Consider the following 25223-nt stretch of genomic DNA (forward strand, 5'->3'; position numbering starts at 1 on the left):
GAAATCATTTAGACGGTCTCCTTTTGTATTTTGGGTAAACAAGTTCAATCCACTCTCCGAGGATTCACCAGCTATAACACAGAACGACACAAGGAGATGGGATCATAAGGATAAACCTCGATGCTAGCTAAAATCAGAAGGATAGCTATTATGTTGATAAAATCACAAATCTACATTTCCAGGAAAGGTTGAATGGAAGGACGTCGATCGCGTTGATCATGATTTTCTCGACTCGAAGGATGAATGATGAAGGACACAGTTGATGTTGTACATATCTAGCTGGGCCGGTAATCTGGGAGCATGTCTTGGATATGTATCCAGTCCGTTGTTGAGACTGTACCCATAACATTGACGTCGAGAGATGAGCGATGTATGTGGATTGGCAGTTGGTACGAGTTAGTAACCGCCTCAAACCCATGTTCAAGTCGGACCCAATCCACCATCGACGCGCCTCGTGCACCAAATTAACCTGACACTAACTGCTGACACGCAGCAGCAAGATCACTTTGCTACGACCTGCTATATGCTTTAGATCCATACATACAGTAGATGCCCCATACTTTCATCTTACCACCAACGATCGAGTCACTTTAGCATTGCTTATTCTCTCAGTCCAAGATCCCTTTTATCCTCACTCGCCAAACGTACCCCACCCAACTCATGATATGGCCTCGATTCTTCGCCCTCAATCATCTTCCTCGCTAAAACGCAGATCACCCCCGCCCTCCCGTTCTGAATCTCCCAAATCAGGAATCATGTCCCTCCCACCACCCGGAGGAGGAGCATCGGCTTCCTCGTATGGCATTCCAGGTAGGAATGCGTCTAATACCATATCGAGAGGTTCTGCTTCATATGGTAATATCGGATTAGGTTATTCCAATAATAGTAATGAGTATGATCCTACGTTAGGTGGATTGGTGGATGAACCTGGTAAAATTGATAACGGTGGGACTGGAACAGTGACGAATAATGGTGGATATGCATATTCGACTACTCTCAGAAGACAGGCTTCAGTCACCGATGGATTCCCTCCATTCCATCATTCACCTAGAATACCTACTTCATCCCTACGAAGGGACTCTTCATCGCATGTCCATGCTGCCTCGCCTTACAGGTCTCAGCATAACTTCCCTTTAACCAATGGTGGATTGGATTACCGGGAACCCATAGATCAAGAGGAAGAAGGGTTTATAGGTAGATTGATTGGAGTAGGAAAGAGGATTATGGGAAAGAAGGATTACGAACAATTGAAGATGGAGGAAGAAGATAAGAGAATACAGACGGAGAGAAGACAGAGGGAAACTCCAAGTGCGATATTCGCTCATAAGACTATTGATGTGAGTGTAAATCTCAAAATCTTCCCCAAATTGGATCGTACTGAGCCGACGATACGTGTCATGAAACAAGACTGATTACTGAATTGCGTATATAGGAAACCATTCAACAATTATCCACTCATCCTACTCAAGGTTTATCCTCATCATCACTCTCAGCCCTCTTAGCTCGATACGGTCCCAACGAATTCGAGCTCCCACCCACTGATCCACTCTTCCTCAAGTTCGCGAAACAAGTATATGAGAACCCATTGATACTGCTCTTACTTGGTAGTAGTGTAGTCAGTGCATTGATGGGAAATTATGATGATGCAGCTTGTGTGGTAGTTGCCGTGGGGATTGTGTTGACTGGTAAGTAATATACGATTCTGATACCCGCGACCTTACCTCTTTCACTCGTTCTCTCATACGATGTCGTCTATATGTTAGCCGAAATAGCTGATTTGTATGGGGATATACAGTCGGCTTCGTGCAGGAGCAGCGATCCGAGAAATCTCTAGAAGCTTTGAACAAGGTGAGCTCTACTATTGGGTTTCCTTGCACCCGAAAAGCTGACTAGTGTGTGCTTTCAGCTCGTACCTCATTATTGTCATCTTATACGGTATGTCCATTGCCCACAAGCCCTCTTGCATCTCTTTTGCTGACGGCAGGAACGATAATGTAGGAATGGCCATCCCCTCACTCCGCTGGCCAACGCACTTGTACCAGGAGACCTGGTCAATTTCTCAGTTGGAGATCGTATACCTGCAGATATCAGATTGATCACTGCTGTATCCTTGGAAATAGACGAATCAGCTTTGACAGGAGAGACTAGACCAGCAAGGAAGAACACCGATATATGTGAGAGGGGCGAAGGTGAAGATACGCATGGTGAGGGTGGTGGGAAAGCTTTGGGAGAAAGGCATTGTATGGCTTTTATGGGTACGCTCGTCAGAAGTGGTAAGTCTTCCTCACTATGTAGATATGGAAGATCAGCTCGATAGCTAATGAGCTGTACTTAACAGGCCACGGATCAGGTATAGTAGTTGGGACAGGCAAAGATACTGAATTTGGAGTTATATTCTCCATGATGCAAGATGTGAGTCAGCAATCGCGTTCACGGTCATCATCTCCGTATAGCTGATGGTCATAATGTCAATCACAGGTCGAAGAGAAACGAACCCCACTACAACTTGATATGGACGACCTAGCTAAGAGACTCTCCCTCTTCTCCTTCGGCGTGATCGGAGTGATCTTCCTCATTGGTGTACTGCAAAACAGAGATTGGTTGGAGATGTTCACGATAGGAGGTGAGCATCTTCGAATTCTATGATGAGACTCGAAGCTCATTTTTCAATTAGTGTCACTCGCTGTCGCTGCGATCCCCGAGGGTTTACCCATCGTCACTACCGTTACTCTCGCTCTGGGTGTTCTAAGAATGTCTAAACGGAAAGCCATCGTCAAGAAATTACCTAGTGTAGAAGCGCTGGGTAGTGTCAGTGTGATCTGTTCTGATAAGACTGGTAAGCTGGATGTTGACTGATTGATGGTCGGCGACTGAGCTTACAATGTATATCAGGTACACTGACCAAAAACGAAATGACCGTTACGCACATGTATGCTGTGGACGATCTTGTCGATCTCTCGCCTCTTCTCAATGTGACTTCTCCGTTTGGTCCCAAAAGACCTGACCAACCTGAACTTGCCCGATCTCAAGCTTTGAAGAAGACCGCTGTAGTGGGGAGCATATGCAATAACGCTTTTAAGAATGAACAAGGTATCAACGTTGGCCAAGCTACCGAAGTGGCTCTGCTCAACGTTCTACCGGTCATTGGAGCCGATGATCAACGAAGAGTGAGCTCACTTGTATATCTAAACAAGGTCATTGATAGCTGATATAAGTCCATGCTACCAGAACTTCACACGTAAATCTGAAATACCCTTCAGCTCCGAAACCAAGATCATGAGTGTCACAGGCTCACTCAACGCCGGGTCCGATATGATCTACCTTAAAGGAGCGGTCGAGCAAGTCCTCTCGAAATGTCGATATTTCTACGTTACCGACTCCTCTACGCCTTCCTTGGACTCTGCGACCCAGAGGACCATCCTCGACCGAGCTAACGAAGTATCTGCAAGAGGGCTGAGGGTCATCGCTATGGCTTATGGCTTCCCTAAGGGCGAAGGGAACGATCTGATCTTCGTGGGGTTCCAAGCTATGATGGATCCACCTCGAAAGGGAGTCTCGCATGCTGTATCTGCCTTGCATAACGCCGGAGTTCAGGTGGTAATGATTACTGGAGATGCCGAACCCACAGCATTGGCAATAGCCAAACAACTAGGACTGAAAGTCAACCCTTCTTCATCTTCTGGAAGTCCCATCAATCCCGTCGCAGGAGCGTCAAGTTGTATGTTGGGAACACAAGTGGATCAATTGAGTGAGAGGGAATTGATCGAGAGAGTTCCTTCGATATCGGTTTACGCACGTACGACCCCTCGGCACAAGATGGCTATCGTCAAGGCATGGCAGATGCGAGGAGCGGTAGTAGCCATGACTGGAGATGGGGTCAACGATTCACCAGCATTGAAAATGGCTGATATCGGTATATCGATGGGTAAATCGGGAACGGACGTGGCGAAAGAAGCTGCCGATGTCATATTGGTAGATGATGATTTTTCATCCATCCTACCTGCGGTCGAAGAAGGAAAATCGATTTTCTACAATATACAAAATTTCCTTTCTTTCCAACTATCAACTGCCGTCGCTGCGTTGAGTTTAATTACATTATCGACATTCTTCAAATTGGCAAATCCACTGAACGCCATGCAGATTCTATTCATCAATATACTTATGGATGGACCACCCGCCCAAGCCCTCGGTGTAGATCCAGTAGATAAAGAAATTATGAGAAGACCACCAAGAAAGAAGGGAGATCATATTTTGTCGAAGAGGTTGATTGGAAGAGTAGCATTTAGCGCGACGATGATTGTACTAGGGACGCTGTATATCTATTTGAGGGAGATAAGTGATGGAAGTATGAGTAAGAGGGATCAGACTATGGTGAGTGAGATGTCAAAAGGGTGGACCTGGACCAATTGAGAAGAGAATCACATTACGTCCGACTGGAAATTCAAGCTAATGAACTTATATCTTTTGTTATAGACATTCACAGGATTCGTCTTCCTCGATTTAGTATCGGCATTACAAAATCGTGGATTAACATGTACAATCTTCAAGAACAAAATGTTATTCTTAACTATATCGATATCTTTCTTCGTCCAATTGTTATTAATCTATTTACCGATCTTACAACATATTTTCCAGACTGAAGCTTTATCCCTGAGGGATTTGTTCACTTTGTTAGGCTTGGGAGTGACCAGTGCTAGTTTGCATGAAGTGAGGAGATGGTATGAAAGAAAAGGCGTAGAGAGGGGATTAATTGCTGAAGGTGGAGGAGGTAGATTGGTATAATATAGATCAAAGAAGGTGGAGAAGAAAAGGAGAAGAAGCTTGTGGTAGGGTGTTTTGAGATTATTAGGTGGAATAGAAGTCAGATTGGAAGAATATACAGGATGGTCATAGGATGACAAAGTAATGCCAAGAGATGTTTAAATAATGTGAATGAATCATGCAAAAAATTTTACGGATCAATCTTAACAAACGCCTTACGTGGGGACCAATTTCGACATAAGAACATGAGATACATAAACCATAAACATCGTGAATCTTCAGTACATATAGCATAAAGGAGGAAGGAAAGAATGAATCATTTAAATCAAATACAACTAAAATCATACTTTAAACCAACATCATATTGAATCATAGTACACTGTCACCTATTTTGCTCGGATGTAGAAAATCTATCATCGTCACTGACACCTCAATTGACCAACCCAACTACAGCTTTCCTCTATTCCTTGGTCAGATGTCGATCAAAAGCCGGTACGTCTTTAATATCTTTGAAAGTTGATCTCGAGCCTGTCGAAGGTGTATCCAAAGAAGAACTTGACGAGCCGGAAGAAGCGGCTTCACTGATGATCGATTCGTTATCATGCAACGTATCCATTTGATTCCTATCCCTATTTGTTGTTACTTTTGCATCACCATCTTTGACTTTATGATCTCCTTGATTGTGAGAATGTTTACTTGTAGGTTGATGATTGGCAAGTTCGACGGGTGACCATTTCCTACCAACATTCACTTTACCCAACTTACTATTCCTCTCAAACCACGCACTCTCATCGCTTTCGCTGTGGCTGCGAGTGAAAGGTAGAGATAAGATGATTCGTTGGATTGTCTCATCCATCCATGATTTGATTCCTGATCCTATAGCAGACAGGGAATAACCCTCGGATGTTTCGGTGGTGGATAGTTGAATATGGAGGTATAGTCGATGAATGAGGAAGAGACAGAGGAGAGTGATGAGCGTGCAGGAGGAAAGGAATGTGGTGAGGAACAAGATAGGTGTGAGGATCGAAGCTTCATAAAATATACCATTTCTTATTAGCTGGGAGTCTGGCGGATCGGCTCATAAAGCTTATAGGGACGACTTACCGCCAAAGAGGATTGTGCCGATTATTGTAGCAGCTACAATCCATCAGATCAGATATGACGTGAATACAAAAGCACTGTCTCACCGCAACGAACGACTCACCGGCCATCAAGATCGCTCCTAAGATTACTACAGCTGAAAAAATTAATGCCGTAGAGAGTATGAACACTGTAGAAGCGAGAGCGAATCCACTTATCGCCATACCAGTATAATCATGTCAGCTGATGTATTCTCATGCAGGAGTAATGGTCAGCTCACAGGAAGATCAACATGGGGATGGCGCTGAACCCTATCCAAAGTGCGATGAATGTCTTTCCCACTCATAAGTCAGCATTCGTTCGATGACTGTGATAAATAAGGTAGATAAGATGTCACTCACGAATAAAACGGGCTTCGATTCAGCGAAATATCTCGTCTTATCTGCATAGGGCTGAGCGATCGAGTGGAGTCTACCACGAAGACCACCATTCAATCAGCTTGGGCGATCTATAGGAGGATCCTTGTACGAAGAGCTGATCACTCACTTGTCTGATTGTTGTTTGACCCTTCTGACTGTATCTTCCACCACACCGTGTTTTCCTTCCTCTTCTACCGCTGATACAGGCTGTTTGTGTTCCTTCTTGCTCGGTGTGATCGGAACAGGTTCGAAAGTGACATGGGGAGGTTTCCTATCGTTGACATGCTTGGAAGGTGATACCGGGATGATTGGCTTGACATCGGTTTCGTCTTTCGTACTTGACATGTACTTGGATTTGATCTCGCTGTCATTGTGATTGTCATTATTCTCACCCACTGAAACTGAGTCGTACGACAGAAGACTTGCTGAAGATGATGGGGGCGAGATCTTGACGATATCTGAGAACTCGTCTTCTGCTGATTGAGCCATGGTGAGGGGTGGTTTGGCTTTGGGTGATGAGGTAGTCCTGTCTGATTGGCAGTAGATGCAGGTGGTGAAGGTGGGTGTTGTGAGAAGACCAAGATGCAAGTGAGGGGTAATCTCATTCACACAGTCGCGTCAATTGTATACTCGGCAAGCGGTGACTAACCCCACTCCCTCACAAGTGGGTTACTCGATTAAGGAAACAAGGAGCATTGGACCCCGGGTTTACCTGTGACGTTGTACGTTGACAACCGTATTCAGTCCTCATTCGACAGCTGAAAGGAGTGCTTTCTTATACCTTCCCAATCTTACTATTCCGCCCACGCCCACGATAGGCTACCTATACTCAACATGAACCAAACACCTCAAATTACATCTGACCTCCTATCCAACCCACCCCCAGAGCTACAGCGGATACTGGACGATCCGCGAACCACCGACGAAGCTCGTCAAGCTGTCAAGGAGGTATCGGTGGTATCGCCCCCACCAACACACAATGGATTGGTAGCCACGCAGAAAGAAAAGGAACAGACCTCTGATGGGGTCAATAATGTTGGAGAAGGGAGATTACAGATTGTTAATGAACATCAGGAATTTACGTATGTCCATCTTACCAAAATACCTCATATATCTGCTATTGCTATTCCATGTGCAGTCGGCTAACTTGATGATCACTACGCCATGTAGCAATGAGTTATCCCCTTACTTGTCTAAATGGGGATTACTCGATAAAGGATTCGCCTACGATGTAGTATCCGTATTCGGATCTCAATCAACCGGTAAATCAACTTTGCTCAACAGACTGTTCGGAACGAGTTTCGATGTGATGGATGAATCGAGAAGACAGCAGACTACCAAAGGGATATGGATGTGTCCCTCGGCATATGGTAATACCCTTGTGATGGATGTGGAAGGAACGGATGGGAGGGAAAGAGGAGAAGATCAGGATTTCGAGAGGAAATCGGCTTTGTTCAGTTTGGCCAGTACAGAGGTATTGATCGTTAATTTGTGGTAAGTCTCTACTCACCAGGAGTTCCTATGAGATCATTCATTTGAATGTACATTTTGACTGGTTCATACGTGAACATGTGCTGTATGTGCCGCTGGCTGACACTGTTCCGTCACTGTAGGGAACATCAGATTGGTTTATATAATGGAGCCAACATGGGTCTTCTCAAGACGGTATTCGAAGTGAACTTGGGCTTATTCGGAGGTGGTGGCGATAGCTCAAAACCAAAGTGAGCTACTGAAGGCATTTTGATCTCGACATGTAGCTGACCATGCACCTGATACGATAGACCGCAAGAGAAAACGATGATCCTCTTCGTCATCAGGGATCATGTCGGTTCAACACCTGTCAGCAATCTGACGGCGACTTTGACTCAGGATATGGAGAAGATCTGGGCTAGCTTGTCAAAGGTCAGTATCTAAAGCCTTTATCATACATGCGATCTGAACACACCAGCTGAACTGAATACTCGCCAGCCACAACACCTCGCTGATGCAACGCTCTCATCCTATTTCGACCTATCATTCGCAACGCTGCCCCACAAAGTCCTCATGCCTGAGAAATTCGAGGAAGAAGTTTTAGAGCTTCGTAAACGATTCACTGACCGTTCGAGGCCCGATTATGTATTCCAACCTAGCTATCATAAGAGAATTCCGGCGGATGGTGTGGGCTTTTATATGGAGGGTATCTGGGTGAGTACCCCATCTCCCTCATGCCAAGTACAATGCTCTGTCAAGTGACTGCATGCGCTATCGTGACACGAGATGCTGATCATCTGGTGTATCGCAGCAACAAGTCTTGACGAACAAAGATCTTGATCTCCCTACTCAACAAGAGTTACTAGCTCAATTCAGATGCGACGAGATATCAACTTCTGCAACGGAGACTTTCTTGGCCAGCTCCAAAGTGGTCAGAAAACCTATAGAAGCCGGTCAAGTCGTAGAGGGCTTGGGTGTATTGATGAAAGATTGGTTGGATACCGCTTTAGGTAGGTCAGCTAAGAAATCGGCTGATTGGTGAATTAGCTGACATTGGTCCTTTTGACCGTCTCATCAGGCAAATTCGATAGGGATGCATCAAGGTATCATGCCGGAGTATATCAGCGTAAACGACTTGATCTCTTATCATCATTACACTCGAACTTATCTTCCTTGTTCCTTGGCCAGTTGAAGAATTTACATAAGATTGAATTGAACAACTTCACCAAGAACTTATCAAAGGGAACGAAGGAAGTGAATTATGATTTTGCAAAGATCGTTACGCAAGCTCAGCAGCAGGCTAAGCAGAATTTCTTGACGAGTGCCAAAGAGGTGGTTGTAGATGGGACTGATTGGGAATATACGAGTGAATTGGAACTTTTGGAAGATGATTTGAAAAATATTGCGGATAGGTATAGGAAGGATGAGACGAAGAAGATGGTCAATACGATTGAGGTGAGTCTCCGATTCTGTCGGTATAAAATTCAAGACCCTAAGCTGCATGATCATTCGAGTTTAAACATATTATGCTGACTTTCTGTTGATGTTTGTTCTTAGCGAAATGTCAAGAGACAACTACTCGAACCTGTCGAAGTCGCTTTATCTCAAGCTTCTCCTAAGATGTGGGATACTGTCTTGACGACGTACAAGGAAGTCAGTGAAGATGCTGAGGGGTCGTATCTTTCCAAAGCAAAGAGTGGGTACATTTTTCATCTGCAGATTCAGCTGAATTTCAGTATCCAAGGTCATCAGCTGATATATGCGCCCTTACTCCCAGGTTACAACTGTTCTGACGAAGAGAATGAAGGTGCACTTGCATCGTTACGGGCAAGAACGTGGTTATCACTCAGAAGGAAGTTGGAGGAACAGACTTCCGATGCTACTATATTGGCGACTTTACGAACGACCTTTGAAGAGAGGTTTAGGTATGACGAGGCTGGTGTACCTAGAGTGTGGAAACCTGAAGATGATATCGAAAGTGCCTTCACAAAGGCAAAAGAGGAGGTGAGCTATACCGTTGAACATGAGTGAACATATGACTGATGTGCTTTTGGAATAGACACTCAAGTTGTTACCAGTCTTCTCCCAGATTACACCTACCACTTCATCCCTCCTTCCTTCTCTACCATCTCCAGAAGTCACATTCGACATCGAATCAGATCCTATACCGTTCGACCCTTCAACCGCATTCGTACTCTTATCACCGACGAAACTGTTATCGCTGGAAACTCGATTCAAGCGAGAAGCCGATGCTGCGTATGTGGAAGCGAAGCGATCGATGGTCTCTTCTGTCGCACAAGTGCCGCTTTGGATGTATGGTATATTGGTGGTGCTTGGTTGGAACGAAGCTATGGCTGTGCTGTTCAATCCCTTGTATTTCGCAATGCTCCTGGTTTTAGGTGCTTCAGCGTGAGTATATTTAACCTTATTCCAGTAACATCGAGCAAGTAAAGTGCGCAAAGCTGACATATCCGATTTCGAAATCGAATGTAGCTACATAATTCTCCAGCTGGGTCTCGCCGGACCATTACTCCAAGTTACCCGAACAGTCCTCAACGAAATCAAGCGAATAGCCACTGATAAATTGAGAGAGGCGTTCAAAGAAGTACCTGAAGCTCAAAGAGTGTTGAATTCTCCTTATCTTGCTAATGCTAACAATACTTCGGTAGATGGATTGAGGAGTGAAGAGAGGGAAAAGGGGGAGTTGTTGAAAGAGAAATTTGTGGAAAAGTGATGTGTGTGATAATGGAATATATATATTGTTGCTCCGATAAGATGCATATAGGTTGTGTTCTTGTTTGGTGTGGTGACTGCATGCGATGATAACTCGATACCAGTTTCAGCCTGTGTCGGCGGTGATCACCGCTTGTATTTCACTCCACTTTCATCGCTCGACTCAGATTTCAGAAATGTCAAGACTGTCCAACTCGCATAGATCATTTCAGCAATCTACACCCTTCAAGTGACCCAACAACTATCGAAGCTCTTACCTGAGAGCGAAAAACGAATTAAAATTACGACAGAACGAGTAGTAGAACTCTCCCTTCCTTTCGACACGCCATGTCATCGTCATCATCCTCTTCTTCTTCTACCAATCCCTACGCCGGGTTGATATCACAGAATATCACCACCGTCCCTTCCTTCACACTCGAGTCTGGAGTCAGACTCGCCGACGTACCTGTTGCGTACAAGACATGGGGCAAGCTGAATGAGAATGGAGATAATTGTCTGGTCATTTGTCATGCTTTGACGGGCAGTGCGGATGTCGAAGATTGGTGAGTACGATGAATCGTCGGATGGTCGATCGAATGGGCCCGATAGGATCACTCACAACTGGAATGGTCTGATTGAATCAGATTAAATCGTCTTTTATACTATCATCCTCAAAGTCTACTGCATATTCTGTATCAGCTTTACTGACTTCCTGCTGGTTTCGCTCAGGTGGGGTCCTCTCCTTGGTCCAGATAGAGCATTCGACCCTACTAGATTTTTCATCTTCTGCGCCAACGTCATTGGGTCCCCTTACGGGACCATATCAAGTGTGACGACTAACCCGGAGACGGGTAAACCATTCGGTCCTGAGATGCCTGGAAGTAGTGTCAAGGATGATGTTAGGTAAGTTAAAGTTATTTCATCTATCTATCTTTCTCTTATCTCATATAACAGATGAATCTGGTCGTCAAATACTTACATCTGGCATTTTCCCACCAATCGTAGACTCCATTATATCATTCTGAAATCACTCGGCGTTCAATCAGTCGCGGCAGTAATAGGAGGATCCATGGGAGGGATGACATGTCTTGAATGGCCTCTAAACTCACCACCGGGATTCGTCAAAGCGATCGTACCGCTCGCTACCTCCGCCAGACATTCCGCATGGTGTATATCATGGGGCGAAGCTCAACGACAATCTATCTATTCTGATCCAGATTATAAAGATGGCTATTACTTTGAACAAGACAACTCTACTGTTGACTTGACCAAACAACCTACAAGGGGATTGGCAGCAGCTCGGATGGCCGCGTTGTTGACTTATAGAAGTAGGGATTCTTTCGAATCTCGATTCGGTAGGAGATCAGGTAACAATTCTACCAACAAGTCGAAAGTCCCTAAAGGCGGTGTGAGGATCATGGGTGGAAAGAAGACTACGGATCCCTCTTCACCTTCTGATTCAGATGTGAAATTACACAATGAGGAGACTCCGAGGGAGATAGCATGGAGAGAACATAATGATGGACATAGATCGAGCTCAAATTTGGGATCGAGGAGGAATTCAGATTCGGGTAAATCATCTACGTCTACGTCTAATGGTATGCAGACTCCGGAGTTGGAGAAGAGCTTGGTATTGGGAGAAAACGATAAGATTGGTCAAGGTGTTGCGTTGGGTTCGGCCGCCGCGTTAAAGGATGGGAAAGTGGGTGGTAATGGTACGGGTACAGGTACAGGAGGGGATAAACAACCAAAGATATTCAGTGCGCAGAGTTATCTGAGGTATCAAGGTGATAAGGTGGGTTTGTTCTGCCTTTTTACCCAACCATTGATTGTCGTTCCTCATCCAGCCAGCTCACATCTGCTCGTCTCTCATGTATCTCTCACCAATTGATCTGTTTGTGTCTGTGTTTAGTTTACTGGCCGATTCGATGCCAACTGTTATATCCACATTACCCGTAAACTCGATACCCACGACCTATCTCAACCATCCACTGACTCTTCTCTCGAATCGCTCTCATCAAAATTACCACCTCACTCTTCGGAAGGCGAACCGCCCAGTGACATCGAATTGGAGAAACTCTTATCCGATGCACTGTCGCTCGAACCTCCCGCTCTGGTGATTGGTATTGAGTCAGATGGTCTGTTCACCACTAGCGAACAGAAGGAGATCGCTGCTTACATCCCTGATGCTGAATTGGTATTGATCCCTAGTCCAGATGGACATGATGGATTTTTGTTAGAGTTTGAAGCTATAAATGGATGGATCGATGGTTTTCTAAAAAGGAAAATGCCCAATTTCTTCCAAGATCGAGTTATCCCGTTGGAAGAGTACGGTAAGGATAAGAATGGAGATGGGTTCGGAGTCAAGAAGGAGAGTGTATTTGGGGAGGCAGAGGCGGACGTTACTAGGTGGTAGATTGACATAAAATGCGGAACGACGGATCGTTACATGTATACTTTTAGATTGGATCTTTGGACATGTATACATATATAAGATATGTCTTTGATTATGTCAGTCCAGCTGAGCTTGAAATTTATACAAATTCATCACTGTCTAACGATACATACAGTAATTATCGATTGTCCCCCCTCCGAATACAGATACAACATTCCAAATTGAGGTATGATATGGTACGATGAGGGGAAATTTATTTATTTCCTTCGCAGAAAGACAGATCCGTCATCTTTATAGCAAAAATTCACGATCAGTCGGCATTCCTTAATTCTGGAGCAACATATCTCAAACCCAAGAAATTGAATATATCCCTTTCCGTCTCTAAGTTGACTTCTTGTCCTGTTGTAACGTGCAGCAGACCCGCTCGGAACTTGTATCCTCGTCTAGGTCAAACAAACAATTTGGTCAATTCAAGTGTAATACTATATGAAGACGGTTACGTTGACTTACACATTTTCCGAATATCTCCTGAATAATAGTAAAATATCATGTTGTTTTATTAGTCAGTGAGACTTCTCTTCTCATTACTCGTCCCACCCACTCACTTTAGATCCCTTTCAAACATCATACTTCCCGACCAACTCAATATCGCCGAAGCATACCGATCGAACGGAGCAGATATCAAATCGACTCTTCGATGCAGCCGCCCGGGTCCGGGTAACTTAAAAATCACAAAAGCTTTATCTAGATTATCAAAGTTGGTCGAAGAAGCGTGAATGGGTGTATTGAGATCACGATGTGTTACGTCTATCCTATTTGATTCAGGACAAATTCTGTATATATGCTGAATGGGTTTGACTCACGTAGAACATGTGTGATTATGCCTAATTCTGATAATCTCAAATACAAATCTTTCAAAAGACCTATATCCAAATTGATACCTGGAGGGCGGAAGACTATATCCACATCGTTAGATTCGGTCTTTCCTCTTCGATAGCTATGATACTGACTATATCAGCTATTGTCCTCGAAGATACTATACTGGAAAAAGGGAGATAAGAAGTTTGACATACCCTCCGCATATGGTGTATTCACATCCTGGTATGTAAGCTTCGAGATGCTCCATCACACATTCAGCTATTTCTTCAACTTCCTTTCGGGGTATTCTGAGTTGGGCAATGCTCCTTGGTCAGTTTGTGGAACTTACAATGGCAGGACTTGACAAGAGAGTAGTGGTTTGTTTCGAATTTGGTATGGAGTGAAACCCACTTTTGATCAATTTCATCCTTTAGTCTAATCCACTCTTCAACGATTTCAACCTGTTTCATTCCACCTCTCTTCCTTCTTCTCAATTTATCTTTTAACCTTACTTCTGGTGAATCCTCTTCTATAGCTTCGAAATGATTTTTCACATCTTGCAAATTCCTACAATTGTACTTATCATACAATTTCTTCGCCTTGTGGTGACCTATCGTATAGACTGATGCGAACAGGTTGAGAGCTTTGAATCGGGATGAAGAGATGATAGAGGTTGATTCTTGGATTTTACCGGTTTGAAGGTACTCGTCAATCTGAATGATCACATCCAGTTGTCAGGAAGACGTGTACTACCTTTTAGATCAATCGAAGTGGAACTGGACATACACGCTGAGCGACTTTGTCCCCTACTCCAGATAACTTCATAGCTTCTTTACCTGACTTGATACGTCTTGGAACGGCTAACGGTCGTAGTGAAAGTGACGATATCAGCTCGTGATGAACTTGGTCTTCAACCGATCCGACATCCAATTGCTCAGCTGACCTTTGATGATCTGATCAAACTCAATATCAGCTCCCAGCTATCCTTGAGACCCAGTCCTCCATGATGAAAGAACCCACGCTCAGACTCCTCCTATAGCTCAACACATTCGAATTCTTCTGTTGCGCTTCCTCAAACTCCCTTTCCTCGATGATTGGATGTATAGCATCCACCTAGAAACCATTCATCGAGGCCAAATTTCAGTGACAGACAGTATAAATTGTTGAGATGTAGGAGACGACTTACTATATCTTGATTTACACATTTCAGTGGACTACCTCGATGTACACATAACGAAGGAATATCCTCAAATCTAACATCTTCTTCAAAAAGAGTCATATCCACCAAGTCCACTTCGGGCTTAGGCTTCACATCCACATCAGGCGATAGTCTACGTCTTTTCGACGCAGGTTTGATATCCTCGTCATCATCGATACCCATCAGTGCTGGAAAGGTGGTAATGGATTTAATAGGCTTCGGACCAGGACTAACAACGTATTTCGACCTATCCGGTAACTTAGGTGGTCGAAGTGCGGTATCACCTTGAGCTGCATATTCCAGTGCAGAAATGTATGCATCGTATATATACTCAGGAGTTAGGATCGGTACTTTATCCTAAAATAGATATATGTATAAGTCATCTAGTCGTTTATCAATTTATATGGTTTGGCTTGGTTCTGTTTGGTCACTCACATACATCTCACCTAGGACTCTAAGTAATCTCGGTTTTCCTTTTACAGCGCTAATTACGAATTTACATTCCCCCACTCTAACACATTGTCCTCCCAACTGATCTACCAGACCGTATATCCTCCCTAGATCTTCTTCCAGCTTGGCAGGTATGATGTGGAATGATATATTTGCGAAAAGCTGGTATAATTCTGGCGCGATGTAGTGCGGATGCTGGATGGATGAGGAAGATGATGATGGCAGGGGCTGAGCAGGAGGTCGAGTTGGCATAATGGAGCAGGCAAGAGCATGTGTACAGTAGTGGAAAGAGATGGTGTATCAAGAAGAGATGGGGTGTAGGTTGATGTTGATAAGATATGGGGAATGACGACATTTCAACATTTCAACCCGATTTGCTGGAATCTGGGATTGATTGATTGGTTTATTTGTTTGTGTACTTTGATGCGTGCCTGAAATATCAACATTCCAAATGGCCTCTACCATCATCTCTCGATGGACACACTTCAGCTCGCAACTTATGTCGCTGGGAAGAGCCCTTGAGTTCGGAAGCAGCATTTCTATCAAGAAGTATCAAGGATGGACGTGCACCAATACAAGCGGGGAAGGACGAAAAGTCAGGGCTGAGAACAGTCGCTCAAGAAAGGTGTACCATGACTTAAGGTTGATGCGTAGCTTCAATGAGTTCATCAGTCTATCCAGATGCATACAGATCTCACCCGACTCTAACAGATAATTTATCTATCAATCTATTTTCCTCTAATCCGTATATCGTATCGTACAACCAATCACCGCATTTGCTCTTACTTTCACAATTTCGAGTTGTTCGCTTTCAGATCATGAGGTTTGACCAAATCACTCTCCTTTAGAACCTTTCTCTTACCAGCCCTGACATCCGCACCAGCTTTCGCCATCTCCGCTTCCTCCTTGCTAACGTCCATAACAGCTGCTTTCGACCCTTCCTCCTTGATTGCTTTGGCGGTATATCCGAATGACCATTTTTCGGCGTATTGAGGTGAAGGGTTCTTCTCTATGACTTTTAGGATTTCTCGTCCGATATTTGGGGTGAACTTGAACCCATGTCCTGAATCTCCTGATGCAATTACGAGGTTGTCGAAATCGGGGTGATAGTCTATCAACCAGTCTCCAGTGACGGTGTCGCAGTACCTGTTAAAACCAATCAATCATACTCTCCCATTAGCTTCGAAAATTGATGCAAAAAGGCAGAATGACTCACCAACACAACCTAGTAGTCAAGTAGTCCTTCTTAGCCAGCTCAGGATAGACCTGTCTCAGACCGTCTCTCAATCCTTTAAGACTGCTTAGCGGGATAGCTCCATCTTCGGCCCCAGCGGTCAACTTCGTTCGAGGGATGGAAACACCATTGGATTGAGGGTTGAGTACGCCTGCACCGTGAATAGCCATCTTGACGAGACCTTCGGGGTTTGGTGGGAAGATATACCAACCATCATCAAGATTGAACACCTAAGACCACACAGAATCTTAGCATTTCCACCTTTCGACAAATCCGGTTGATCTGGTAACTTACAACAGGGACTGAAGCGTATTGTTTAGCCTCTTCTGGTGTAAGTTGAATGACAGCGACACTTTGACTACACAACAAGTCTTATTAGCTCGATCCGCAGAGGATCTGCCTGGATAAAACGTCAAACTCACCCCGTAGCCACGACGTCTGGAAGTCGAGCAGATACTCCAGGCAAGGCACATAATGCTGGAGTCCTACCCTCGCGATACTAGTAATCAGTTTCGATTTCGACAAGTATTGAAGTAAGCCTGTACTCACCAAGCACCAGCAGCAATGACGACCAAGTCACCTCTAACATCCTCTCCACTCTTCAACGTTACTCCTTTGACATTCCTACCATCTTTGATCAATCCCGTAACCTCGGCTCCCGATCTTACATGTCCTCCCAGCTGTCTTACCCTCTTCAAACCCACTTCCAAGGCTCTGCCAGCCTCCGCCCATCCTCCGATAGGGTTCAGATACCCTTGTCTACCTCCAAAATCGCCCGTGCGGATCTCAGGATCGAACTTGCTTTTGATATCTTTGGAGTTGTTCAAGAGGGTCACGTTGATTCCTAGATTCTTACAGTTTTGATAGGCGGATGATACGAACTCAAGGCCTTCTTTCTCTGTTTCCGCGGCAAGAGCTATCACGCCGGATCTGCAAAGTGTTCACACGTAAGCTCACAATATGAAGGTAGCGGAAGTAAGAGGTAATCGAGCTCACTCATGATATGTTCCTTCCCACTCAGGCTTCCTCCAGAAATTCTCAACTGCATCCAAACCAAGTTCGGCATAAGAAGCGTCGGCGTAATCTGCTGTTCGGACGATCTGATGATACCTCAAGATATCAGCATGATGATCACTTGGGTCCACGCGTCACTCGATAACTATTATCTCACCTTGTTTAGATCTACACGAATATACGAAATCATCGTCAACCATTAGTGACAAGTACATTGATGGAAATCGTGCTGATCACTCACCTGTACTAGCCGCATCTGGGGCAGGTAAGATCCCGCATTTATCCAACATCGTCACATTGTATTTCCCAGATTGTAACATCCACAAAGCAGTTGACATCCCGTAAATACCTACACATACACAACCATGTCGAATTGATCAGCTCATAACTCAACGAGGTAGAAGATAAGGAATGGTTGGACTTACCACATCCTACGATAACCACATCCGTCTTAGATTGTGACATGATGCTATAGAACAATTTTTGATAGATTGAATATTCTAAAATTTGTATTTCAATCGAGTCCGTTATCCACAGAGTGAGTGACGATGGTGATGAAGAAAAGACGATGCAGACAAGCAAATGGCCTTGAATTGTTTCTTTTATAGATTAGATGGCTACCAAGTGTAGTTAAGCGAGTGACTTTTGGATGAGCTGCCTCCAATAGATTGCCGATAGGTCAAATGCGAGTTTACGGTTCCTTTCGGTGGACTCCCTTTGTGCCTGAATCTTTGACCTGAAAACAGATTGTTTTGCAAGTCCCGTAGATAACCGCACTGTACTTGTAGAAACTACTCATATGAGGCAAAGTGGCGATTCATCTGCGGCTTTGCCGATGACTATTTCGATGCTGTATCTGCTCGTCACCACTATTGTGCTCCATGGAAGAGTCGAAGATTCAGATACAAAGGTATCTCGTATAATAATTCCCCCCACTACTCTGAACGGTATCTCATGCCGCAAGGTACGATCAAATCATGAGTTCACATCATTATTTGAGACGTTTCCTTACGCCATGAAATCTACCACCGCCTCCTTTGATCCCTTATCTTGACTTCTACCGAGGGATACTTCTCCCGACCGAGAAGAACCGAATTGATCCGTATCTGCCCCTGTATCCGATACGACCTTCAGCTTCGGTTCACTATTGGCCCCTATAGCATCCTTCTGTGAGCCATGACGAGTCGCATCGGGACTAGTCGTAGTAGGAGGCCACGTAGAACCCAGACTGCATAAATGAGGTTGGCATCAGCTGACAAATACAACCAGGCTACCGTAAAATGTGAACTTACTCGTGAACAGTTTGCTTGTCCCATTTGGTAGTAGGATAGATTTTATCTCTTAGACATCTGACCGCAGAGTGCCAATCATCCTTGATTGGATTCCACCTCAGTCTGCCTAACCACCCTGGTAACGAGGGGTTGATGGCTGAAGGGGGTTTCCAGAATTTTGACGGTAATTTGAAAGGGAGATACTATGTCGTGACATCCACGTTATCCGTCCATTCACCTTCCCATTGATGCATCCAGCGAGATTGAACACACCAAATGGAAGTAAGAAGGGAACAAATGTAGTAAAGTCTGTACTTACGTCTGTGCTGAATACTAAATCCTGTTGGATATTCTCACCGAATATTCTGCCCCAATACAAGATTTCATAACTTTCTTTGGCTCTTTGACGAGCACGGATAGAAGCTTCCAATTTACTTGGCGAAAGAATATTAGATTCGTGCCATCTTAGACAGAGATAAGGGTTCACTGTCCTTTCTCTTACCTTATCCTCCTTCACGTCGCCATTGCCACTGGATAAGTTTGAGTTTTTATTGAGCACCGCTAGTCGAACCTCCTTATTACCTTCCCTTCCTCCAGATATCAAGTACATACTCAATCTTCTTGCAATTTCAAATATCGCCCAATCAACAGATCTCGTAGTGGATATCCAATAATCTTCTCTCTCCCCTTCTCTTCCAGATTCTTTCGCCATTTGGGAAATATCTGAAATTGAGTTGAGCCTTACAGTGATAAATCTTTTAGAGGGTCTACAAAGTATATGACCAATCATTACTTCTCTCATTAGAGGTCTCGTCAGCCACCCTTCATCATCTTTCCTTCCGTCAGGTTGATAAGATCGAAAGAGGGCTTCATACGATTTAGGTGTAAGTCTCTGAAATACAGATGCAGTGGCGAAAAACCCGGAAGTTTTCATATCTCCTGACCAGATTAAAGGGGATACGCTAGACTGCGAATGGACTCTAAAGACGATTTGATTATCTATTGCTAGTCTCGATAATTGGAGGTATTGGAGATAATCTAAGTTGATAGATCCTGTTTGAAATGCTGGACCTGCGGTATGTCTAGGAGTAGCTGGTGCAGAGAGATATGTTCTGGAGAACAACGGTCGATCGAGGTTGAGATTTATACTTGGGCTTTTATTTGCAGCTGAAAAAGAAATGAAGTGTCGGGTTTCCGAAGGTCTATTGAAATTAGGGATATTACGAAGCGATAGAGCCTGCACGGGACCAGTACGAGGATGATGGATAAAGGAAGAAGATGAGTGATATGAGCTGTTTCCCGGTTGAAAGTTGTGTGGCCTAGGCGGAAGCGTCCTCAGACCCATGTTCGAATGAGCATTTTTTGGTAACAACGAGGTCGTATGAGGTGCCACATACGGTATCGGTGGTGCTCTACCTCGGTTGATGGACTTCAACGAAGGATCTTGTATCTTGACTTGTCTCGATTTCCAGTTTCCATCTGCTGTGATACCCTTTGGAGGGTTCGGGTCATCATCAACAATCAATAGTGATTCTTTGAAAGATTCAGGAAGTTTTTGAGGTCTCGGAGACTGAATATTCGAGTGAGGTTGAGGGATTGAGCGGGGAATTTGTACTTGCCCTTGATGCGGATGATTAGGTTGATGGTGCATATTCTGATACCTTGAGGGATGGAAGTGAGGGGTATTATAAACCTGTAGACGATTAGGAATAGGAGGAACGTTTGATAAACCGCCTGATTTAGATTGGACCAGGGCAGGAGAAACGATCTTGAGGGTTGACAGCTGAGGTGGGGCCTCACTGGACCACCCTTCGATATGTCTTCCTGGACCGGCCATCGGGAAGGGGAGTTTGAGAACGATTGTAGGTACACTTTGTACGGCTAAAGCTCTTCATGAGAGAGGTGAGCAGCACACGTGTGAGACCGCCCGTTCTTGGGATAATGGTGATTTAGCGGAACCTCCAGCGAGAAGGCTATGATTGACTCACTCAAACTTCAAGGTACAAAGTGTGGTATCCGTACAAGATAGTTTCTAGAAGATCAATTAAGTGAACTGAGAAACATAAAGATCCATCTTATGAAAAAACAAAGCCACGCTCAATAGCAATGTTCCGTCCCGAAATGAACAGAACCGCGAGAAATCATATTTATATTTGCCCCACCTCATTTCAATTCGGGGAAACTCACCTCTCAAATATGCGGTCCGTGCTCAACAATCAATCACCCATTCACTTCGGGAGCACATGAAGATGCTACTCTGGGACTGTGCGCTGTCACCAGTCACATATTATAACATCTCTTCCTTTCATAAATTGTCCTAGGTTACTAACACTAACTTAATTCAAGTCTTCAGTATGATTCAGCCAGTCAATTTTAATTATAACTTGGTTTCATATCGTTCAATACTAACGTGATCGATGAAAACACGTATACAGTAGCTTCTAAGCGTATTGATTGGTAGGTGAATCGATCAACCACTTCGATGCGAGTTCCAGAATTTGCTCATGGCAATTGCAGAGCGCTTGAACTGCGATCCCCACGAGGGCATTTTTAGCCTTGGATACTCGAGAGAATCAGAAGTAGTCAGACTTACAGTTCTTTCAAGAGTGGGGCTATGACGAATGATATCGTCTAATCAGCAAAATGGTCTCTCAAAGGGTAGGGGAAAGATAAAGAAAGTTCGGCTCACCTGTTGTAATCGACATGTTGTACTCCTACAAGCACCAAAGATCAGCATCATTTATCATTCTTAAATTCGGCGAGTTGGGAAAGGAGAATCGATACCAGAATCACAACACTTACCGAATCTAACTGCAAATCCACTATTCCATTCAAACTATGCGCAAATGAAGCAACACAATTATCATCAGCGACTCGTGACTTTCATGACGAGCATTAAAACAGAATGAGCAGACAATACGGTACTAACGCTGCGGACGGAATCGCAATCAGATTTAGCTTGACTCATTCGGATTTTTCTTTTCTTATCTTATCCAGATGCTCATCACTCTTGCACTCACTTGTCAACCAGACTCCATGCGAATGTACCTCTCACATCCGTTCCATCTTCATGTATAGCCTTGAGAACTTCACCAAGATAACTTAAAAAGTATAGTTCTCGTTTGGTATCTGTCGTAACTCTATACTTGTATAATTGTCTGTAACACCGAAGCAAAGTGAGGTGTTAGCCTGTTTGTTCACCGAACACTATGTTCATCGTACAAAATCGAAATCCCGGCAGTTGAAAGACACCTACTCATCCTCTACAGGTTCAGCAAATCCGAATTCAGTTAGATAAATCCCTCCACTCGTAGGATACTGCTCTAGTAGTCCCTTGAGGAAACTTCGTAAGTACTTCCAGGTATTTTGTAACCATGTTACTCTTTGATCTGCGAAATCGGCGGGACCCCATTCGTAAGGTGTTGGAACGTAGAAACTGTAAAGTTTAAAACATCATCAATACTGTAAGGACCTAGTAAGCCAGCTGAGGTGAACACCCACTTGACCTGATTGCATGCTGGCCAGAGGGGATCAGAGATATTGGCAATACAGGCTTCGAATCCTGCTGGAGGAGCCGTCACGTATCCTACTCGATATCCCTGGCGATCACCAAAAAGTTCAGCTCCATCGTTTGTGGTTATTTGAACTGTTAGGGTATTCTCTCACATCAATAGCGAAGAAATCTGCTGTTCCTTTGATTAAAGCTTTTTGCTCGTCAGTGAATCGAGGTAAGATCTCAGGAGGGAGATCATCTTTGATGAGTTCAGGCCAATCCTAAAAGGGACACCCAATCAACATCAACATTTTTGGATCATACGGAATTTCGCTATTACTGCATTACTTACTCCGGTATTGTATATTGGTTCAGCAAAGATACCGATTTGATATGCCTAATATTCAACATAATATCAGGTTCGGTGTACTACAATGGCATATGAAGAGAAAATAGGTAATACCTACGCCATGTCTCTCAACAGCTCGGATATCATCTTGATTACCATCTCTCCAAGGTACACCACTGCAAAAGAGCATACGTCAGCTGAATTCTTGATGAGACTGTACCCAGCTCACAAAAAGTTATCGGACTTGAAGGCTATTTGTCCCTCTGCATTCAAGACTTATCAGATACGGTAATATACGTTTTAATCTCAATTTCTGCCACTTACGAATATTGAGCTCTCTGAATCTCTGTACAGTCTTAGCATGCGCCAGAGTCAGGTGATAACTGCACGTATAAGGGTATACAGTAGTGTTCAATCCGCCTGAGAAGGTTTGCTGGAAATTGTCGAAAGTATTGTCAGATTACCGTCTTGCTTTGACTTAAGTGGGCACCGGAGAAAAGGAGCTTACATTGATTGGATATAGTCCCTATGGCGTTGAACAAGCTTCAATTAGCTAGTATACTTTGGTCTTGATACAAGCTAACTCACCTGACTGCAAAAGACTACAGGTTCATTGAATGTGATCCATTTGTGGACCGTACCATTGTATTGTCGAAAGACGGTTTCCTAGAACGCAAGGGGGAAGGAGAAATGGTGTTAGACAAATTTCAGGTGGAAACAAGCAAGACCGTTTAGAAGACAGACTAACAGCGTAGTTGACATAATCATCTATTATGTCCTCACTAGCAAATCCACCATACTTCAGCTGAAGAGCCAAAGGTGTATCCCAGTGGAATAACGTACTGTCGGATTGCCCATCATCAACAATCAGTCGCTTTGGATAGATGTATGTCTACCATTGCTTTACTTACACAACAGGTTCGACACCTTGATCCCAGCAGTAGTTGATCAGATCCCGGTAGAATTGTACACCCTCTTCGTTGATTGGTGAATCCTTTGAGCCAAATGGATAGATCCTTGTCCAGAAGAGTGAGAAGGAATATACGTTCCCGCCTAGTGCGGAAAGTCGGGCGATGTCTATTCGATTAGAGGATGGACGACAATCAATTAGCTCAGCCAAACATCTGTCAGATGTGTAATGTTATAAACTAAGGTTATTCACCTTGTTTGTAAAGGTAGTATCCGAGATCACCAACATCTAAATCAACCATAGATTTCATCAGCTCTTCCTTCCCTGACTCACAAGTTTTGTGCTCATCGCATTGTCGATTGTACTTACCAGACGTAGTGTTATCAGCAATAAAGCCAGGGAATCTTGATGCCCAATCCTACATCTCATCAAACCATCAAGATTGTACTCTCGTCAGCCCATCATACTTTAACTAGCTGAAATAACTTGTACCCACCCAGATAGTCGGTCCTTTCCCGCCATCTTTCACAGCTCCTTCCCACTGTTGAGCAGCGGTAGCCCAACCAAATAAGAAACCCTCAGGGAATTGATATTGCGTTAAGACTTTTTCGGGGCAGGTAAATAGATAATCTGGGAAGAGTGTTGGAGGGTCTTCGGGTAAAGGGTATGGTTGAGGTGGGAGTGGAGTGATGCGGAAAGGTGGTTCTTGGACTGGACCGACCTATAGAGCAATATGTGGTAATGTACATTAGCGATCTGATAAATCCCTGCTGGATCCGCAATCGTATAAAGTATGATAGGTGTGATTTGGACATCCATATCGACAACTGAATGACATTACTCTTCAAACTCACATAATCATCCCAGAATTGTTCTAACGTCTGATCAGAATAATCATCAAACGCAATCGGAGTAGGTGTCCCACCAGTGGAAGTAGTCTTGGTAGCATTGATAACATTCTTATCGGTAGTTGCCAAAGGAGGCGGAGAAGGAATCGCAGAAGTAGGTATCCATCCTAGATCGGTTGTACCTGATCCGACATCCACTGATGTCGAGGAAGTATCGGAACCTGAATCGGAACCAGCTGTAGCTGTAGTCATAGGAGCACGGCTTTGAGAGCTTTTACTTTCTGCTTTTGTTGCGGTAGAGGTAGACGATAGAATAGCCGAAGATCGAGAACTTGTTACTGAGCTGATATAGGTGGTAGTAGCTGATTGGGAAATACCAGTCGATCGGGCAGAAGTAGTTTGACCTGTTTCTGTATCTGAAGGACTGATGGAAGTTTCAGTTCCATTTCCATTTCCGCTTCTATCTTGACGAGGAGCTATAACGCTACCTTGCACCGATACGAGCAGTGATAGCAATGTGAATAAAGTGTTTGACCTCATTCTGTCCGTATACACTCGTACTTCAGCATTCAAAGAGTAAGCAAGAACAGAACATCTCTCCTTCCCCATCTAATATCTTATATATATCCGTACCCTCCTGCCCATTTCCATTCCGAGTAAGAAGCTTTCATAATGGTTCGAATTATCGGTTGAATCATGCGGTTCATTTCCATTAGCCTATCGGTTCATCTTGGTACCAAGCTAAGCTGAAATCAGAAGAT

The 25223-nt window shown here is 44.1% G+C and overlaps 8 protein-coding genes across 8 annotated transcripts; 3 read left to right on the forward strand and 5 right to left on the reverse strand.

Annotated features, from left to right (window-relative positions):
- Positions 1-755: 755 nt before the first annotated feature.
- On the forward strand, positions 756-4782 carry I203_103721 (calcium-transporting P-type ATPase, PMR1-type; the record flags this gene model as incomplete). Its single annotated transcript, XM_019147482.1, has 11 exons — positions 756-1337; positions 1433-1685; positions 1796-1848; positions 1907-1935; positions 1999-2273; positions 2339-2412; positions 2479-2623; positions 2675-2836; positions 2893-3167; positions 3229-4371; positions 4474-4782. 11 exons carry the CDS (start codon positions 756-758, stop codon positions 4780-4782), a joined length of 3300 nt encoding a protein of 1099 aa, XP_019003147.1.
- Positions 4783-5221: 439 nt separating this feature from the next.
- On the reverse strand, positions 5222-6749 carry I203_103722 (uncharacterized protein; the record flags this gene model as incomplete). Its single annotated transcript, XM_019147481.1, has 6 exons — positions 5222-5790; positions 5866-5898; positions 5966-6054; positions 6122-6174; positions 6243-6312; positions 6388-6749. The coding sequence occupies 6 exons, from the start codon at positions 6747-6749 to the stop codon at positions 5222-5224; spliced, it is 1176 nt and encodes a 391-aa protein (XP_019003146.1).
- A 345-nt stretch (positions 6750-7094) lies between these two features.
- I203_103723 (protein SEY1) lies at positions 7095-10464 on the forward strand (the record flags this gene model as incomplete). Its single annotated transcript, XM_019147480.1, has 11 exons — positions 7095-7342; positions 7431-7754; positions 7874-7981; positions 8042-8162; positions 8229-8444; positions 8542-8740; positions 8809-9185; positions 9288-9426; positions 9508-9734; positions 9790-10139; positions 10224-10464. The coding sequence occupies 11 exons, from the start codon at positions 7095-7097 to the stop codon at positions 10462-10464; spliced, it is 2550 nt and encodes an 849-aa protein (XP_019003145.1).
- A 326-nt stretch (positions 10465-10790) lies between these two features.
- Positions 10791-12858, forward strand: I203_103724 (homoserine O-acetyltransferase; the record flags this gene model as incomplete). The annotated part of the gene is made up of 4 exons (XM_065517383.1): positions 10791-11005; positions 11172-11345; positions 11448-12237; positions 12355-12858. 4 exons carry the CDS (start codon positions 10791-10793, stop codon positions 12856-12858), a joined length of 1683 nt encoding a protein of 560 aa, XP_065374201.1.
- A 289-nt stretch (positions 12859-13147) lies between these two features.
- Positions 13148-15595, reverse strand: I203_103725 (uncharacterized protein; the record flags this gene model as incomplete). The annotated part of the gene is made up of 11 exons (XM_065517384.1): positions 13148-13280; positions 13348-13365; positions 13443-13644; positions 13701-13834; positions 13911-14003; positions 14107-14408; positions 14482-14555; positions 14639-14648; positions 14716-14808; positions 14882-15250; positions 15329-15595. The coding sequence occupies 11 exons, from the start codon at positions 15593-15595 to the stop codon at positions 13148-13150; spliced, it is 1695 nt and encodes a 564-aa protein (XP_065374202.1).
- A 536-nt stretch (positions 15596-16131) lies between these two features.
- I203_103726 (uncharacterized protein) lies at positions 16132-18056 on the reverse strand (the record flags this gene model as incomplete). The annotated part of the gene is made up of 9 exons (XM_019147477.1): positions 16132-16489; positions 16560-16807; positions 16872-16935; positions 17000-17062; positions 17127-17507; positions 17574-17677; positions 17749-17759; positions 17833-17940; positions 18017-18056. 9 exons carry the CDS (start codon positions 18054-18056, stop codon positions 16132-16134), a joined length of 1377 nt encoding a protein of 458 aa, XP_019003142.1.
- Positions 18057-18599: 543 nt separating this feature from the next.
- I203_103727 (uncharacterized protein) lies at positions 18600-20699 on the reverse strand (the record flags this gene model as incomplete). Its single annotated transcript, XM_019147476.1, has 3 exons — positions 18600-18819; positions 18884-19065; positions 19182-20699. The coding sequence occupies 3 exons, from the start codon at positions 20697-20699 to the stop codon at positions 18600-18602; spliced, it is 1920 nt and encodes a 639-aa protein (XP_019003141.1).
- Positions 20700-21878: 1179 nt separating this feature from the next.
- I203_103728 (uncharacterized protein) lies at positions 21879-25002 on the reverse strand (the record flags this gene model as incomplete). The annotated part of the gene is made up of 16 exons (XM_065517385.1): positions 21879-22020; positions 22119-22298; positions 22364-22461; positions 22529-22636; positions 22708-22752; positions 22823-22880; positions 22934-22967; positions 23029-23137; positions 23213-23230; positions 23293-23370; positions 23453-23546; positions 23616-23781; positions 23867-23902; positions 23984-24032; positions 24111-24335; positions 24469-25002. 16 exons carry the CDS (start codon positions 25000-25002, stop codon positions 21879-21881), a joined length of 1974 nt encoding a protein of 657 aa, XP_065374203.1.
- Between the last annotated feature and the right edge of the window lie 221 nt (positions 25003-25223).

The sequence above is a fragment of the Kwoniella mangroviensis genome (assembly GCF_000507465.2).
Source record: "Kwoniella mangroviensis CBS 8507 chromosome 1 map unlocalized Ctg01, whole genome shotgun sequence".
Taxonomy (NCBI): Eukaryota; Fungi; Basidiomycota; class Tremellomycetes; order Tremellales; family Cryptococcaceae; genus Kwoniella; species Kwoniella mangrovensis.